The sequence below is a fragment of the Quercus robur genome, chromosome 11, assembly GCF_932294415.1.
Source record: "Quercus robur chromosome 11, dhQueRobu3.1, whole genome shotgun sequence".
NCBI classification, from domain to species: Eukaryota; Viridiplantae; Streptophyta; class Magnoliopsida; order Fagales; family Fagaceae; genus Quercus; species Quercus robur.
The window spans coordinates 55789025-55807156 of NC_065544.1; the positions used below are offsets into that span (position 1 = coordinate 55789025).

The 18132-nt window shown below is 35.9% G+C and overlaps 2 protein-coding genes across 2 annotated transcripts; one reads left to right on the plus strand and one right to left on the minus strand.

Annotated features, from left to right (window-relative positions):
* The first annotated feature begins 1883 nt into the window (after positions 1 to 1883).
* On the plus strand, positions 1884 to 12547 carry LOC126707215 (uncharacterized). The gene is made up of 13 exons (XM_050406805.1): positions 1884 to 2316; positions 2972 to 4079; positions 4797 to 5003; positions 5099 to 5319; positions 6143 to 6217; positions 6869 to 6940; positions 7024 to 7122; positions 7254 to 7325; positions 7402 to 7516; positions 8630 to 8698; positions 8990 to 9332; positions 10777 to 10900; positions 11566 to 12547. Exons 1-13 carry the CDS (start codon positions 2167 to 2169, stop codon positions 12070 to 12072), a joined length of 3162 nt encoding a protein of 1053 aa, XP_050262762.1. The 5' UTR covers positions 1884 to 2166; the 3' UTR covers positions 12073 to 12547.
* A 2898-nt stretch (positions 12548 to 15445) lies between these two features.
* On the minus strand, positions 15446 to 17410 carry LOC126706160 (amino acid transporter AVT3B-like). Its single transcript, XM_050405471.1, has one exon. It carries the CDS (start codon positions 16942 to 16944, stop codon positions 15679 to 15681), a length of 1266 nt encoding a protein of 421 aa, XP_050261428.1. The 5' UTR covers positions 16945 to 17410; the 3' UTR covers positions 15446 to 15678.
* Positions 17411 to 18132: the final 722 nt, after the last annotated feature.

The window sequence follows — 18132 nt, forward strand, 5'->3', positions numbered from 1 at the left end:
TTTGTGTGTAGCTGTAACGCTAAATATCATTGTTCAGGAGTCATTTCCACATAAATGCGGCCAGTTGGTTAGGTGCAAAATATTTAATGTGGTGGTAGCAGTCTTCTTCTCAGATATTTCTTAGTTCATTGTTGACTCCTTTCTTTGAATCATATCTTCTAAAGTATGGTTGCCTTTTGCACGATATTCTTTGGATGGCCGGGCTCCAACCTCCCACAACGCCTTGGGAGACATCACTCATTTGCTGTTATAGGTCCTTGTCCTCGGCCTATTAACCTACATGCTTATCTTATTGTTTGATCATCCTTAGGTTCCTTGGCATCCTTGGGCATGGCCCACGCCCCAATACTCCTACTCAGTTCTTTTACCCCACAAAATTACTTACTTATTTTATAATTTATTATTACTATTTATTTAATAATTTAGTTTTAATTATTTTAAAATTTTTGAGCTTAAATATAAATTTTTATCAAGTTATGCATCGCATATGAATAATACCAGTTACTAATATAGAAAATAATGTTTTCCATAAATATTGATATTTTCTTCTCCAAACAGCATGAAAATCATGCATCCATTTGGCGTATTTTATTTTAAATATTCATATTATGTTGCAAAGGCTAAAACTGTTAGAATAATAAATAAATTATTGGTTCTTAATCTTATAATAATATAATAATATTTTACCTCTTTTCTATGTATTAAGAGGATTAAAGTTAGTTATAACTTTAAAAAATACCAAAAATACCTCTAATCTAATTAAATAATTCTTGTTCTTAAAAAATAAAAAAGTAGGTTAAAATTTTAATTAAAAAAATATCAAAGAAATATTTTTTTAAAAATTAGCACATACTCTATTTAAATATGAGATGTGGTACGTATACAATATTTTTATAACATTCTCATAACAAATCATAGGTGATTAGTTATTATTGGTTATAATTTAAATTTACCACTGAAATTAATTTTCTACTCCATCAATAATAACCTGTAACAACTTGCCATGTGAGATTTGTTGTGAATATCATATATCATTTATCATTTAAATATGAGAAATGATATTTCCATAACATTGTCACAACAAATCCTAAGTGGCAAGTTGTTACTAGTTGTTATTATTGGGGTAAAAAAGTAATCTTAGTGTTAGATTTAAATTTGAACCAATAACAACTAACCATTTATAATTTGTTGTAAAAATGTTCTGGATATCTTAGGTACGTTTAATAAATTTTTTTTCTTCTAAAAACTAGCACACACTAAGAGCATTTCCAGCAAATTCATCAAATTTTTGTATTGTTTGGAGATTGAATAGTGGCTTTTACCTTTTATCTCCAACTTTTTCAAATACACTTTCCAACAGATTCTCTATCCAATTTTCTATCTCATTTAAATATTATTTCTTCATTCATTATTTATTATTTTTTTAACAACTACACATCTTCTAACATTTTTTTTATTCAATATTTGATTATTATAATAGAAAAAAAAAATTTGAAGAATGAATAGTAGCCCATTAGACTTGATGAACTACTGTTCATGAGCCAAAAAAATTTTTGGGTATAGAGAATCCATTGGAGTGACTTTTTTTGGTCTCATTCTCTATTATAGAGAATATTTTACTTTTATATAGACCATCAGAGATGCTCTAAACCCAATAGTTCACTTCATTTCAAATCCTAAATTCAAATAAAAAAAATTACATTAATTTTATATTATTTATTTAGCTAAAAAAAAAAGAAAAAGAAATTTATCATAGTTAGGTAATGGGCCGGAGGGTGGTGAGTGGGTCTGGGCCAATGGTAGTTTTGAGAAATGAGTAAGAAGACAGAGGTAGTTTTGTCCTTAAAACAGAAAATTAAAAACATCCATCATTTTTTTTTTTTCAATCTCTTTCTCTCTCACTATCTCCATCTGTTTTCTCTTTCATCGAATCACACACCCAAAAATATATAAAATTCATTTCATTAACAAATCGAAAAATCGAAACCATATTTTTTGATCGTTCCCGGTGCTTCTCACCATAACGATTTTTTTCTCATGCACTCGCGAACGATTTCGATCACTGCCTTTATTTTGATTCCAATGTTCTGACTGATCGATCCTCCACACACACACACGCGGAGGCTGTTTTGAATTTCGGCGGCGGCGGCGGCGGGAGCACAAGAAATGGCTTCGGCGCAGAACCAAGCGTCGAATGTGGATCTCTTCGATGCGTATTTCCGTCGCGCCGATTTGGACCGCGATGGCAAAATCAGCGGCGCCGAAGCCGTCTCCTTCTTCCAAGGCTCCGGTTTGTCCAAGCAAGTTCTTGCTCAGGTCTCTCTCTCTTTCTCTCTCTATCTATCTATTTGTGTATGTAATTTGATATTGAGTTGGATCGGATTGATTCGAAAATTTTGATGTATTTTAGTTGTTTAAGCTTTTGTAAATGTTATGTAGTTATCTGATTGGTGCTAGGGTTTTTTGGATGCCAAATTTTGATATCAATTGGGATTTCGATTATAGTTAGGAACATGTGTACGTTAGAGCTGTGTGCAATGGGACATAGAATGGGTTAATGCATTGAATAAAGTCTTCTCTTTTTGAAGAGTGTTCTTGATTCACTTTCGGGAGTGGTAAAAAAGGATATGCCTTTTAAGGATAAATGTGGCGACTGTGATTAGTTTGTTGAGAATTCGTAGCTGACTGCAAAATTGTTGTTATTTTGATAGTAATTACTCGCCTGTCGCACTGAGATAACAGAGAGTATTGACTTTTAGATTTTCTTTACTGTAAATTTTAGTGCTTGATATAGCTCTTTGGGGGAATTTCTCGTCTGTATACTTCTTGTTGTGTATATGGGTTGCAGCTCCTTTGGCACCTAGCATTCTTAGTTATATAAGAAATCGAGAACAAAATTATGGGAACAATGAACATGGGAAAGTGTATGATTTAATCAGTTTTAGTTTTATGTTGGTGTCTTTATCTGCAGATATGGGCAATTGCCAACCAGAGCCAGAGTGGTTTTCTTGGTCGGCCAGAGTTCTATAATGCCCTTAAACTTGTCACTGTGGCACAAAGTAAACGAGACCTAACCCCTGACATAGTGAAGGCAGCATTGTATGGCCCAGCTTCAGCTAAAATACCTGCACCACAGATCAGTGTTACTGCCATGCCTGCACCTCAGTTCAATACTTCCGCTGCTGCATCAGCTCCTACCCCTCCAGTTGGTCCGGTTACTCCAACGTCCTCCCAAAATCTTGGGTTCAGGGGACCACAAGTTCCTCCTAATGCGGGTATCAACCAGCAGCATTTTCCTTCACAAGGAAGTCAGTTGATGAGGCCTCCACAGGCTGTAACTTCCTCTGCTCCCCGCCCGACACAGGGTGTTGGCATTCAAGGATTAACTGGTGGAGTAGCTGGGACTGGGCCTCGCCCTCCAAATCCAAGCATCTCAAGTGATTGGGTTGGTGTAGGGACAGGTGCCTTACAAGTCCCAGTCAGTGGAATGAGTACCTCAGTCAGTTCTGATGGATTTGGGCTGGCAACATCTGGATCGCCTGCCACACTGCCACCTAGGCCACAAGCAACATTTGGAATGAGGCCATCCGGACAACCGGCTAAGGATTCTAAACCCTTGGATGTATCTGGAAATGGTTTTGCATCTGACTCAATTTTTGGTGGTGATGTTTTTTCTGCTACCCCATCTCAACCAAAGCAAGATTCTTCCACACGTACTATTTCTGCAAGCAATTTACCAGTCTCATCATCAGTTGTTCCGGTATCTTCAGTGATCCAGCCTTCTTTGCAGACTTCACTCACAACACAGCCTGTTGGTGGTCAGCGTCAGCAGGTCCCGGCACTTGCAAATCAGTACCAAAAGGTTTCAACACAGACCACTTCTGCATCTAGATCATCTGGAATATCACTTGGTGCTGAGATTTCTGCTTCCAGTCAGTCCCAGCAGTCATGGCCTAGGATGAGTCCAACTGATGTTCAGAAGTATACCAAAGTATTTATGGACGTAGACAAGGACAGAGATGGGAGGATTACTGGTGAAGAAGCCCGCAATTTATTTCTTAGTTGGCGACTGCCAAGAGGTAGAACTATTTTTCATTATGGAATGTATCTTTGGGCTTTATGCCCATTACTAAATTGCTAATGTGGTTTATGAAAGGTTTATACTTTCTTGTATTTTCTTTTAGTCTGAATGCATAATATGCTATCAGTTTAAAGCTTCTGCTATCCTTATATCTGAATTTAGGTTGCCGTGAATTATTGTTTCTTTCCTGTTTAACTTCCTGCTGGAATGTTTATTCAAATTATTAAATTATGGCTTTAAGTGCCCAATTTCCAGAATGGTCTAGATCATCTGATATATAACTCTAGTATAGAAGGAGCTTGGCTACTCGGTCAGTTATTGTGCGTTTGTGACTTGTGTGCTGTTGAATATCTTTGGTGATCACAAAGCCTCATGAGTTTGCACAAGCTCCATGTCATGGACCTATTGTTGTATAAGATGGGTTTTATCATGTACTAATGAATTTTTTTTTTTAATCTTGGTATGCTTAATGTTCAACTCTAGCAGATAATTTTATTTACAGAAGTTTCTAAAGTTTAGTGGCTTCCAAAGACTGGCTTTAATCCAGGAAAGGTCTATCTTGGTATTTTCTAAGGCTCAACATAGCCAGGTCTAAGGCTACGTCTTGTTTTTTGGCCCAACTTCTTACATATGTTTTATGCAGATAATTTCTTAATGGCAGCTAATAATTCCATGATCACATTGTTCTCACTAGTATATATTGTTCATATTTCAGAGGTTTTAAAGCAGGTGTGGGACTTAGCGGATCAGGATAATGATAGCATGCTTTCTCACAGGGAGTTCTGTGTTGCTCTGTATTTGATGGAGCGGTATAGAGAAGGCACTCCTCTTCCAGCAGTGCTCCCAAGCAGCATTATATCTGATTTACCTACCCCTGGCCAACCTACCAACTACTCCAATGCAGCATGGGGACATGCGCCTGGTACTCTTCCACACCATGAGTCTTTTAGTTTATGGTACCAACTGGTGCAATTTTTTACAAAATAGATCCTATCTTTACCCTTTTTTTGTTCAAAGGTTTTCAACAACAGCATGGGATGCCTGGTCCTGGTGCTCGGCACATGGCAGCAGGAAGGCCTCCGAGGCCTGTTGCAGTCCCTCAGGCTGAAGGGTCACAGGCCAGTCAGCATAAGGCAAAAGTTCCAGTGTTGGAGAAACACCTTGTAGATCAACTCAGTACCGAGGAGCAGACCTTGCTCAATTCAAGGTTCCAAGAAGCAACAGAGGCTGATAAAAAGGCACTTATTCTATCTCTGTTTCTTGCATCATTTTTCTTTAGCCATTTGATCTTTTTGCTGGATTCCCATTATTTGCTATATCTGGGGATGTTGCAGTAAAATTAGGTGTCCAATGACATTTGGTTTCTTTGACTGGTTCTCCACTTGATTACCCTTGTGTTCTACTCTTTGCCAAACCTTGCAAGCTGAACACAAATATTGCATGATCAACCACCAAGAGAAAGCTTTTTCAACCATGCTGGGCCTGTAGCCTTTTTTAATTGTTGAAATCTACATCAGTTTGGTAGTGTTTGTTCTTCTATTTCTTCATTATATTTATTTCACTTGGAACCCTATACTTTTCCGTAACCTCTTTATTTAGCATCTAAATCTATCTACTATTTTTAATATCACATTTCTGTTTTTCCCCCCTATCTTTGTATCTTACATATTTTGTACCATAGTTCTCTAGTTGTTAACTTGTTATAGGTTTATGGTTGCATACAATTGACCCATTCACCCTACCCAAGCCCTTTGTGTTTCTCTTCCAGCAACATAGCAAATTATAGATGACCCTTCTTGCAACATTGAAGTTTTAACTTTTGGTTTTTCCCTGAATTTTTTGTTTTCTTTTATTATTTGTTCCAATTTGAAGATCTATGCTAAGGTGACATAAAAGCTTTCTGTTGTGACAATGAGTCTTTAGTGCATGGCGTGGTATAGACTTGAATATACTTTTTATCATCTTCACCTGGTAGCTTTTTTACTTTGACCAAGATTTTGTGTTCCTCTTTCCTTCAAGAGTTGCTAATCATCTTTTGACCTGATCCTTTCTTAATTGTAGGTAGAAGAACTGGAGAAAGAAATATTGGATTCTAGACAGAAAATTGAATTCTGCCGCACTAAAATGCAAGAACTTGTGAGTATTTAATGTTCTTTTTGAAGGTTATATGACATTATATGTGTGTTCCTTTGATTGTTGTTGGGGATCTAATTGTTACATATTGATAAATGAAAATACTTGTTTGTCCTTTGGCCTACAGCTAATGACAAGCTTTTATGAACAACTTTTTAAAACTTCACTTTTTCAAAATACAAGTATACTTCAACACACTTTCAACAAAAAAATTAAAAAAAAAAAATCGAACACACGTAATATATGCAATGCTCTGCAAAATAGTGTTTCCTTTGCATGTGACATTGTTAGTTATGATAACTGAAAAAAAAATGTTTTGATGCTAGCAGCATGGACATGTCTTTAGTTATATAATCCACCTAGGTTTGTTTGTTTGTTTTTTTTTTTTTGGTTCCCCAAATATGAAAAAAAAATGACTTATTTAATCATCAATTTGTTAGTAGACCTCTTTTTTCCTGATCATTATTCTGATTGCAATCTGTATTAAGGCGGATAAAAAATGTAAAGACATGTTTCTTACTTTGAACTTATAGGTGCTTATTCTGGATGGCTGGGAACTGCACTTGTTTCTACTATTCTCTTTGTAGTCAGAAGCAATGATACTTAATTATTCCGCTATGTTTTCCCTAAATTTATTTTTCACTTTGGTACAAGGTTTTATACAAGAGCAGATGTGACAATCGCCTTAATGAAATCACAGAAAGAGCATCTGCTGATAAACGTGAGGTATCTTTTGGATTCTTGAGCAAATGTATGTTTCCTCATGTTTCTTTTGTAATATGGGCTCAATGATCAGTATCTGTCTTCAGGTTGAGTCCCTGGCCAAGAAATATGAAGAGAAATACAAGCAAAGTGGAGATGTAGCCTCCAAGTTAACTATTGAAGAAGCAACATTTCGTGATTTACAGGTAGCCATAATTTCTTTTCATGAATGACCTATAAATGGCCTGCCGTTGGTCATTGAAGTATTAAAAGTGTGTCATTGTGCTGGTCCTTCTGTTAGATTTATGTTAAACAATCTTATACTTTTTATTTGTAGGAGAGGAAAATGGAGCTTTATCAGGCCATTGTTAAGATGGAACAAGATGGCAGTGCTGATGGTGTTCTTCAGGTATGTCTTCACAAATTTGGTCTGGTGCAGGCCTATTTAGAACTTTTTTATGTTCATTTTCAACTGCAAATTTCAGGTTCACGCTGATCGTATCCAATCAGATCTTGATGAACTAGTAAAAGGTCTAAATGAACGCTGCAAGAAATATGGATTACGTGCGAAACCAACCACATTGACTGAGCTTCCCTTTGGTAAGTTTTTGTCACTTGCCCTGTTTTGTTTATTCCCTGTACCCAATAAGGAAGGCTCGGTAATCCTTCACTTATTTTTCTTTTTGTTATGTGGGAAAAGTATTTGCACTGTAATTGGATATTAATATTAAATTATAGAAATCTTAAGTTGAAATGTGATTATGAAAGGATGACGAAGGATAGGGAAAAAAATAATATTTATTGCAAACATTTTTGTTATGAACTACCTAAGCATTCATTTAAAAAATTTCTATCTTTTCCTTGTTATTATGTGGAATGCAACATTTTATTATTTTAAGACGGTTCCTTAACAAACTTTTTGTCCCTCAAGCTATGCTTGAGTCCTTTTGCTTGGTGGTAAGAAACAGTGACACTTGTCTGTGAAATACTCAAATTCTTTTTTCCATTAAACAATGAAAAGCAGTTTCTTTTCACAGGGAATAAAATTTATTCCTATTTGTAATTAATCATAAGCTTTCATCATGTTTAATAAGGGTCTGTCTGGGATCCGCTTATTTTGCTGAAACTGAAAACTTTTTGCTGACAGTATTATAGATAAAGGTAAAAGTTAGCTAAAATAGTGCAGTGAGGCCCATGAATAATACTAAAAAGTGCAATGTGACCCATGAATAGCAGCAAAAATAAGCTGAATAGTAAAATAAGTTGGGTTTTTAATTTGGAGCCAAACGCACACTAAATGTGACTTATTAATTGCTATCTCCCCATTTTGAGTGTGAAATAGTAATGCATCTGACAAGGATGGATTGATTATTGAGAAGAAATGGTGTTGCAGCATGATTGGACGTTGCTGCCCCAATTATTGACCTATATTTTTCCCTTCTTCAAGGCTTCAGTTGATTTAATCCCAATTTGCTATTAGTTCTGTCAGTGTTATCCTGGGTTTGCCTTTTCTGTTCATCCAATTTTATTTTGATGATTCAATTGTTACAACAAGTGCAGGAGGGGGGATTCAAATTGTGTTTCTCCTCATAAAGAAGACCAAGCCATTGAGTTACAAGGCTCTTGGCTTGTTTATCCTATTTCATACCGCTGAAGATTTTGTTTTGTGTTATATTGCATTCACTTACCTGAAGTGTTTTTATTATTTTTTAGGTTGGCAACCTGGGATCCAAGAGGGTGCTGCTGACTGGGATGAAGATTGGGACAAGTTTGAGGATGAAGGTATGCAAAAATAATTCCACGTAGGATGAGATCAGTCTTTACTTATTAACTTAAAGAGATCTTCTGGGCATATCAAGTGGTATTTCACCTTTGAGCATGTGATGCATTGGGTTACCAATCATGCATTGCTACATATACAACAACAAAGCCTTTGTCATTAATCATTTTCAAATAAATATGTTATGATAATTGTCTTGCATATTTTGGTATTGCCATTTGTCCCTTATGCAATGTCCTCTGGTTGTGAGCCCGATGCCTGTGGTTGCTAATGAGTAATGTCCAATTTTCCAGGATTCTCTTTTGTGAAGGAGCTCACTCTTGACGTCCAAAATGTCATAGCACCTCCAAAGGAAAAATCCAAATCAGCTAGTAATGAAAAAGCCTCCACAGTTGAAAGTCCAACAGCGGCTTCACCTAAAGCTGATGTTAAGGTGGAAAAGCCGCAGACTATGGATGAACAAGCTGTTGAAAATGGATCGGCATATAATAGAAGTGAAGATGAGTCCGCAAAAAGTGCCCCTAGCAGTCCCTTTGCAAGGAGTGCTGTTGAAAGTCCACCAAGAGAATTCCCTGATTCTAACTTTGACAAGGCTCATAGTGCAGATGCCTCACCCAGTAATAAAGATTTTCAAAGGTATTCTTCCAAAATTGGTATATAAGTTTTTGTCTTGCAATATGTGCTTAGTTGACGCTTATTGATGCAGCATCTTGTTTCAACATTGAATGTGTATCTTTTGATTGAATTGCCCATTAAGATTTGTATGTCTTCTTCTTTGTTTTTATTTTGGTGGAGTGTTATTGTTCCCTCATTCTCTGTTCATTATGCCTTTTACTCAACAATATATCAATTTATTCTTATTATCACTAATGGGCCTATCTCAGCTATCAGAGGTCATTATTTTAATGGTTTTTTCCTGAGTTTATTCTGTATGAGGAGAAGGTATTTGGTATCAAATGATATCATATCAGCGGTATCAAAATCCATTAAGTGTGAGACATGTTAACAAAAAATAATTAACCCACTAACAATTGAAAGACGTGTTAGTGGGTAGTTATTTTTGCACACATGTTTCTCGTTTATTAGATTTTGATACATATGACATGGTATCATTTGATACAAATGATACAAAATACTTTTTCCTATATGAGACCCTTTCATCTTTCAATGTAAATTATTAGTTACCATGTCTGATGTATTCAGAGAGATGGATAAAAGAAAAGGAAGCTATAACTTAATAAAAAGAAAAAAAGAAGCTATCATGTCCAATCTCAAAATATTGCATTGCAGTCTTTTTGACGTCTGTTTGTCCTTGTGTGGCATTTACCTGCAGATAACAGATAATACTGCTGGTCTCTTTCTTTGTTTGATTGTTTTTGGGTTTTTTTTTTTTTTTGGTGTTTTTTGTTTTTTTTTTGGGGGGGGGGGAGGGGGGGAGCAATTGGAAGGGGACGTGACACCAAAAACTAAACCTCACAAAAGGAGTGAATGCCACTGCTCATATGGCTACTAGTTTTAGTAGTCATTGCAAGTGATAGCAATCTAATCCTACATGTTCTCTTCTTTGTAAGGGGACGCGACACCAAAAACTAAGCCTCACAAAAGGAGTGAATGCCACTGCTCATATGGCTACTAGTTTTAGTAGTCATTGCAAGTGATAGCAATCTAATCCTACATGTTCTCTTCTTTGTAAATGGTGATACCTTTGACTTCTGACATTTATCTTTAATTCATGTGTCTCATCATCATTGGATACATGCATGAGGCACATTTACCTGCCATGACTTTGTTCATTTATACATAAATTGAAACACTCATATTCAATACCCCATGTTCATGTCAAATGGTAACAGTTGAATGCTTGAAAGTACTGTTTTTTTTTGTTGCTTCTGTGATTTAAGTTTATTAGTAGCTTTTAGAATACCAGTGCATATCTTAGTCATTCTACGACATTCTCTGGTTTTTCCTCTCCACTGGATGTAAATCTTATAATTTATATTACACCTATCTTTTTTTTTTTTTTTTTTTTAAGAATAAATATTATATTACACATCTAATTATGTATTTACTATATGTGCAGTGATGGTGGTGCGGGGTCTATGTTTTCTGGTGATAAGAGTTTTGATGAATCAGCTTGGGGAACATTTGACGCTAATGATGATGTTGACTCAGTGTGGGGCTTTAATCCAATCAAAACAACCAAGGTATGCAAATCTACATAATGTTATTGAATATTTTATTTAACAAAGAACTTGACGTACTATAGTCACGCTGCAAACATATCCTGTAAACCTTGTGAAAAAGCAATATAATATATTATGTAAAATAAGAAACATTTGTTGAAGTAAAAATCTAGAAAATAAAAAGGAGGGCCAAGCCTAATAAGATAGCATGTATACAAAAGTTCCCAACATACGAGCATGTATTCCTTTAAAATTTCGTAGGTTGATGTAATTTTGCATTATTTTTCTTCACTCTTAATTGACAACTCAATCAATCCCACACCCTTAATAAGATAATTCTTGAGGTGGCTCAAAGATTATTTTTGGGAAAAGTTAATGGATGGGTATTGGTTTAAGAAATATTTTTAAAAAACTTTTTATGGGAAAAGAAAATAGTAACTGATTTTTTGAATCTTTTATATTTCCCATAAAAGTTATCAAAAAAAAAAAAAATTTCCATAAAAGTGGTATTAAAACTTTTTAAAAATGGTCCATTAACAAATGCCCTAAGGACACCCGTTAACAGGACCCATTAATTAATTCTATGGCTTTGATTGTATAGCCACTTGAATCTTTATGTTTGGTCATTAATGTGCTGGGTTCTAAATTCCACATGCTTTCATATAAAAATGACTTGAATTGTGCAGGAGCCTGCTCAAGAAAGAAATGGAGATAACTATTTATTTGGGTATGGGGATTTTGGTTTAAACCCTATCAGAACAGGGTCACCACAAGCAGGTGGCCTTTTCCAGAAGAAGAGTACATTTGCTTTTGACGAGTCTGTTCCTAGCACACCCGCTGGCCTTTTCCAGAAGAAGAGTACATTTGCTTTTGACGAGTCTGTTCCTAGCACACCACTCTACAGTTCAAGCAATTCGCCACATAAATATGAGGGATCAGGACCTGCTTTTGATGGCTTTTCAAGATTTGATTCTTTCAGCACGCATGACAGTGGCTTTTTTGCCCCACGTGAATCTCATACACTAGCACGATTTGATTCTGTTCTCAGCAGTAGAGACTCTGATCAAGGTCATGGATTCCCAACCTTCGAAGACTCGGACCTTTTTGGATCTGAGCCATTTAGAACATCCATAGATAGCCAACCTGCCAGTCAACCTGCTAGGAAAACAACTGATAATTGGAATGCATTTTAGCTGGTTGGTTCTGCATCTTATCTGTGTGCGCTTTTCTGCGTTAAAACCTTCTGAGTGCTGTTTATTTCATGATGATGCAATCTTTGGAGTGGTTTGAGTCAGCATGCTTTGGTTTGCAACCATCGAGTGCTTGTAATGTATTTTTGTATTACTCCTTGTGTATCCATCCTCCCTTTTATCTTTCTTTTAATTCTTTTTCTTCCATTTACTTTTCTAGCTCTTTGGGTATTCTTTTTTTCTTTTCCATCTTTGTCAGTCTCTAGTTCTGTTAAAAGAAATCTTCCAAATATATATATAAATATATATATATATATATATATTTTTTTTGTAACACATTGATGAGTGTGTATCTTATCATCAAGGAGTTATCTTTGTTGTATGCAATTAAAAATCTTAAATAAATTTTTTGGTCGCTGATGTGTTCTATGCAATTATTGAATAAATTTTGTTAAGTCAATGTGGCTTTATTGGGATCTTTCCATTGAATAGAATGTATGTATGCATTGCATAATTATATTGGTAAGGGTAATGGGCCAAAACTTAAAATTAATTTTTAATATGTTTCAGTGGGTGGCTCATTGCCTTTCATACACCCATCTCTTCCACTTCTCTCTCTCTCTTTCTTTTTCTTCTTCTTCTTCGTCTTATCACTTCGTGGAAGGGTTTGACCAGTAATATGGCCTTCTTCTTCTTCTAATCACTTCGTGTGTGAAGGGTTTGACCAGTAATATGGCTTAGCCGGATCTGTTTGAGATTCTCATTGATGATGAACTTGATGTTTTGAGGGTGTGGAATCCGGCAAGAGTAGTGTCGCGATCAGTGTCATTACTTGTAAGATTTAACATAATAGTTTCAACGGTTGTAGCTGGTCATAGAGATGGCAATGAGATGAGGTTGGGTAGATCATAGGTGCTCCATTCCTTCTTTGAGGGGGGATCATTATAGGTCTGGATTATACATGGAGTTATTTTGCCATCCTTATTAGGTAGGGTGGTAGCATTAACATTGACAGAGTTGAACTGGTCAAGTCAAGAAAAGGTGGGAATATTTTGCTGAAAACTAAAAACACGGTAGCAAAATAATTTTTAAATGTGTAAATAGTGCCGTGAGACCCATTTTTAATGAAAAAGTTGCTGAAAAGTAAAATTTGTGGGTTCGTGAACAATGCACAGATGCATTGTTTACCGTGGAAAAGTCAACAAATGCGGGTTGAAAAAAAAAAAGAAGGAAAATGCGGAAGAAGGAAAACGTGGACGTGATAAGTTGGATCCAAACCTACACTTTGTGTCACCCTAACCACTTGGAGTACTCTTCTATTGCCCAAAGCATATGCACTCCCTCACTTTTAAGTTGGTTTTCTATTTTGGAGTTTTGAACATTGTTTCATTTGGTCTTTATTTATGAGGTTAAGTGGGAGGATAGAAAATTGTGGGAGAATGAAAAAATAGGAGGATAGAAAATATTTTAATTTTCCTCATTTCTATTTGGTTGGGAGTGAAAAAGTAGAGGGATGGAAAACATGAGTTTATATAAATTTATGTATAATCACAAAAATCACATCTAAACAAAAAAACTAAAAACTAAAAAACACAAAAGAAAGAAAAAGGAAAAAAAAAGAAGAAAAAAGAATATGAGCACCAGACAAAGCTTGCCCAAAAAAAAGAGAAAAAAAAAGAGAGGCAACGTCCAAGAGAAAGGAAAGAAGAGAGTAAAGAATTAGAAGAGCAACGTGGATGAAGCTCGTGTGCAACTGCACATAAGCATTTTTGTCCAAAAATGATGCCCAATTTCTCTTTTTAGTTTTCTCCTCATTTTGGAGAGAACGCTTTGGTGGGCCATGGAAAAAATATCTGAACCTCACTATTTATTTTCTTTCCTCCTCATTTAACCAAATACATTCCAAAAATGTTTTAATTTCCATTTTTTCTCTAAAATTTTTCATCCACCCTATTTTACCTCCCTACAAACACACTCTAAAGGAAAAGGTGAAAATGGTACCGGTTAAATTAATTTTTAGATCTTTAATGATTTCCATCTCCAGGTACAAGCACCTAAAATTCAACTCGTGTTAATTAGCAAGAAGTGAAAACAGTACTCATTTAAATTAAAAAATTTGAATAATCAATTAACTTATTATAGCTCTTGGGTCATTTCAAAGCTGTCTCTGTGGGTTATATATGTGCAATTTAGGTCTTAAGGACTAAGTCAGGTCTAATATATATAATAGGTCTTATGACCTACCTTAACCCCCCATTTGACACTCCATTCTTCTAGAAGATGCAGACATTGTTGAATTTTAAACCTTTTTTAGAATTAAAAAGGATTGAAAGATGAACAACATAGTCCATTTCAGGGGCTGGTCCACAACCATATCAAATATACACCTACACGAATCTTACACCGCATTCTTATCACTTTCCTGATATGGACACCAACACTTACCCCAGTTGATTTTGCAGCCAATGAGCATTAGCAATCAGAGAAGATGTTAAAAACTGATTTCAGCTGCCAGGTCATAGGGAAGATTTCTTGTGAAATAATTATTTATTGTATCCGACATATTCATCATCTCTCTCACAATCTATGGTCTAAAAAATCTTGCTCACAACATGCAAGTCCCACAACTGTGTAGGTCTAGATATTTTAAGAGGAATGATATATGCCAAATGCATTAAAAATTATGACACATCAACCTGTTGGGCAATGTGTGTGTTGCCCTTGTTTATGGGCTTGGCCTACAAACATTTTACAAGAGATTTGAAATGGGTTAGAATTTCATGCCTAACCTTGAAAGTAAATAAATATTTTGAACCATTTTAATGTAGAACAAATCAAATTAATCAACCTAAGCATTTCCCTAATAGGGAATTTCTGAACTAAGGAATTGCCATATCTGAAGATTTGATCATCTAAAATAAACATAGGTTCAGAAACCAAAAATGTTAATGTCTTCTACGTGACAGAAATGCAAAATCAACTGATAAATCAGGTTGCACTTGCATCATCACAAATAGACGATTTAAATTTGAACACATCTATCAGCCCTTTATGAGACAAATTATGAAGTAGAAGACCTTGTTCCTAGAACTGCAAAACCAACAATAAATATACCATGAACACCTACAGGCAAGACAAAAGATGGTGCATGGCAGATGCCCCTCACTACCAAAGACGAGATCAGCAAAACTCCAGACTAATGGAGCCAAATTGAATTGGTTCATTAAAAGAACCACTGAGTTGACAAAGTAACTTGGAACAACTCTGCAGACATTAACAAAATATACGCCAAGCTGAAGTCTGATTTTTCCAAATGGAAAGTAACTCCAATTCTAGTCCTTTGAAGACAAAAACAGCTACTCCATACAAGAGAAGATGAAAGAACAAAAGCTTTAAATCGAGATTCTCATAACAAATTATTGTAAAATCATATGAAAAATGGCTAAGTAATACAACTGAAACATATCCCACAAGAAATTCAGAATTTCTGTAAGATTGTAATATTGTACCTGCATTTTTTTATGACTAATAATGCCATTTCTTACCAACATTGGTAACGTGGTTCATAGTTCACTCTACACTACCATTCATAGTACACTCAATTTGAAATCATTCAGTTTGGAAGAAAATCTCCAGCAGAGCAAACCAAGTTCCTGAAACCCCAAGAACAATTCCTAACAACATAATCCCCACATCCAAAGTCCATCCTTTCCATCCTATCTCGCTCCTAAACACCTTTAAGTGAAACAAGGGAGGCAAAACAAAGCCCAAAGCACAGCATACACCACTCCCCACCAAAGACAAGAAGTCAGCAAAATTTGGGACAGACAAAGCCACCAAACTCACCAATACAACCAGCAACCATCTCAGCCACAGGCAGTAAGTCCCACCCCAAAACCGCCTCTCAACAATCTCATAAACTGGGTTCATCATTATAGGCAATGTAAAGAACAAATTCACACAAAGACCAAGTTTAACGAGAGTGCTCACAAAGCCTCCACCCAAATTAGCTGTGATCATATCCTTTGTATCTTCTCCAAAAGCAAAGTAACCGAATGCTCCAAATCCCCCATACATCAAGGCAATGAAAGCCATGGTCAAGGCCAAGACTTTCCCAAACTTGTCCTTATCTTTCATCTCTGACTCCAAAGGCAAAGCCATCCCAACCCCTTCAAATGAATAAACAGCCACACCCATTCCATAAAAGAACACAGAAACACCCCCAAAGGCCTTCACAGCATGGCTCTGTTTCAAAAAAACCAACACATCCTCAACCATCACCACCCCAATTGCTCCAATATCAACCACATCAGCAAAAATACTCAAAGGGGCTAAATGGGTCAAACTTGCAATTGAATTCAACCCCAACTGAAAAGGCAAGCACCCCCATATGTAAAAACTCTTGGGTGTCAATCCCAGAATACTGGTGCTCAAATTACCAACATCTACCAAAGTATTGCCAATGAAAATCAAATAACCAACACAAAAGCCAGCTTGTGATAAAATAATCAGAATATCAACAAGGAATCTACCAGTTGGGCCACAAACAGTGAACCCCAAATCTCCAAAAGATGCAATCTTTGAGAATCCATTAGAAGATTCAAGCTTCCGGCGAGTGTAGACCAAGAGCATCATGCAATAGTGAGTTAGAGCAGCCACAGAGAAAATCATGAGGAGGTTCATGACCCAACCTGTGCGCTTGAAAGAATAGGGAAGGCCTAAAACACCAGCACCAACAATGGCAATGAAAACATTGGCAAAGGTCTTGGCTTGTGAGGACAAAGCTTCTGGTGAGTGACCAAGAAGAGGTGTGTCTTCTCTGGGTGGTGATGGAGCTTTCAATGCATTAGAGGAAGACCCTGCTTCAAAACCCATTATTCAAAACTCTGATTTTGACTCCAAAAAGTTTGTCTTTTCTAATCAAAATTTTGGTTGACTCAAAAAGTTCTGATTATTTGTAAAATTCCACAGAACTGAATGAATGAAAAAAATATGTCCATGAAAGAGAGAGAGCTCTGATCGTGTTTGTTAAGGCTTGGCAGATATATATAAAGAGATTGAGAATTGGCAACGTGAATGGAGAGAAAGCTTTGGTTTCGGGTGTTTCAGTTTTCAGTTTGTGACAGAAAAAGTGGGTGGAAAATGAAAAATGAATGAGAAATTCTTATTGGCCGATAATTACCCGGCGGAAATCTAAACAGTCCTAGCTGAACTGGACACTTTTGTGGTTACAGTTTTTGTATGATGAAAATATCTGTGATTCTTTTTGGAAATAAAAGGGCCATTAATGGTTCCTTAAAATGTTGGGAAATGATTTGCTTATTATAGAATAGTAAGGCCGTTGGTACTGCTGTTTGAACAAGACTTTTCGTTGTTTAAACACCACCGCACTTTTTCACCCGTATTATAACATTTAAATAATGTTATTAAAAACCTCTTATCAAACGGGATGAGGTTTTTCATTTTTTTTTTTTTTTTTGGGCAAAAATGTAAAATTAGTCCTCTAACTTTCACATTTTTTTCATTTCAGTTCTCTAACTTTCAGTTTTGTCAATTCAGTCTTTTAACTTTCAATTTTTGTCAAATCAAGACTCCGTTACTGCTGCCGTTAAACCCACTAAAACGACGCAGTTTTTTTATTTTTATTTATTTTTAATTTGGAATTAAAAGAAAATTCTAAAAAAAAAAAAAAAAAAAAACACATTAAGGGGAACTACCCCGAATCACATATTTTTGCTCGTAGAGAAAGATGGAGCACTTACTTTAAGTTTCTCTTATGTAAACGATTCTTTGTTGCATTATGTCCTAACTACGCAAGGAGATTTAGAGCTAAGATATTGGGATAATGAGAAGGAGGTTTGAGAGGTCAGGTGGACATCTTTGAAGAGTGAGTGCAATGTTTATGGTAAGTGTGGGGCATTTGGAAGCTGTGATTCACGGAGTACATCAATTTGCAGCTGTTTACAGGGGTTTGAGCCAAATAACACGAAGTTTCACGGAGTACTTCAGTTTTGTCAATTCAGTCTTCTAACTTTCAATTTTTGTCAATTCAAGACTCCGTTA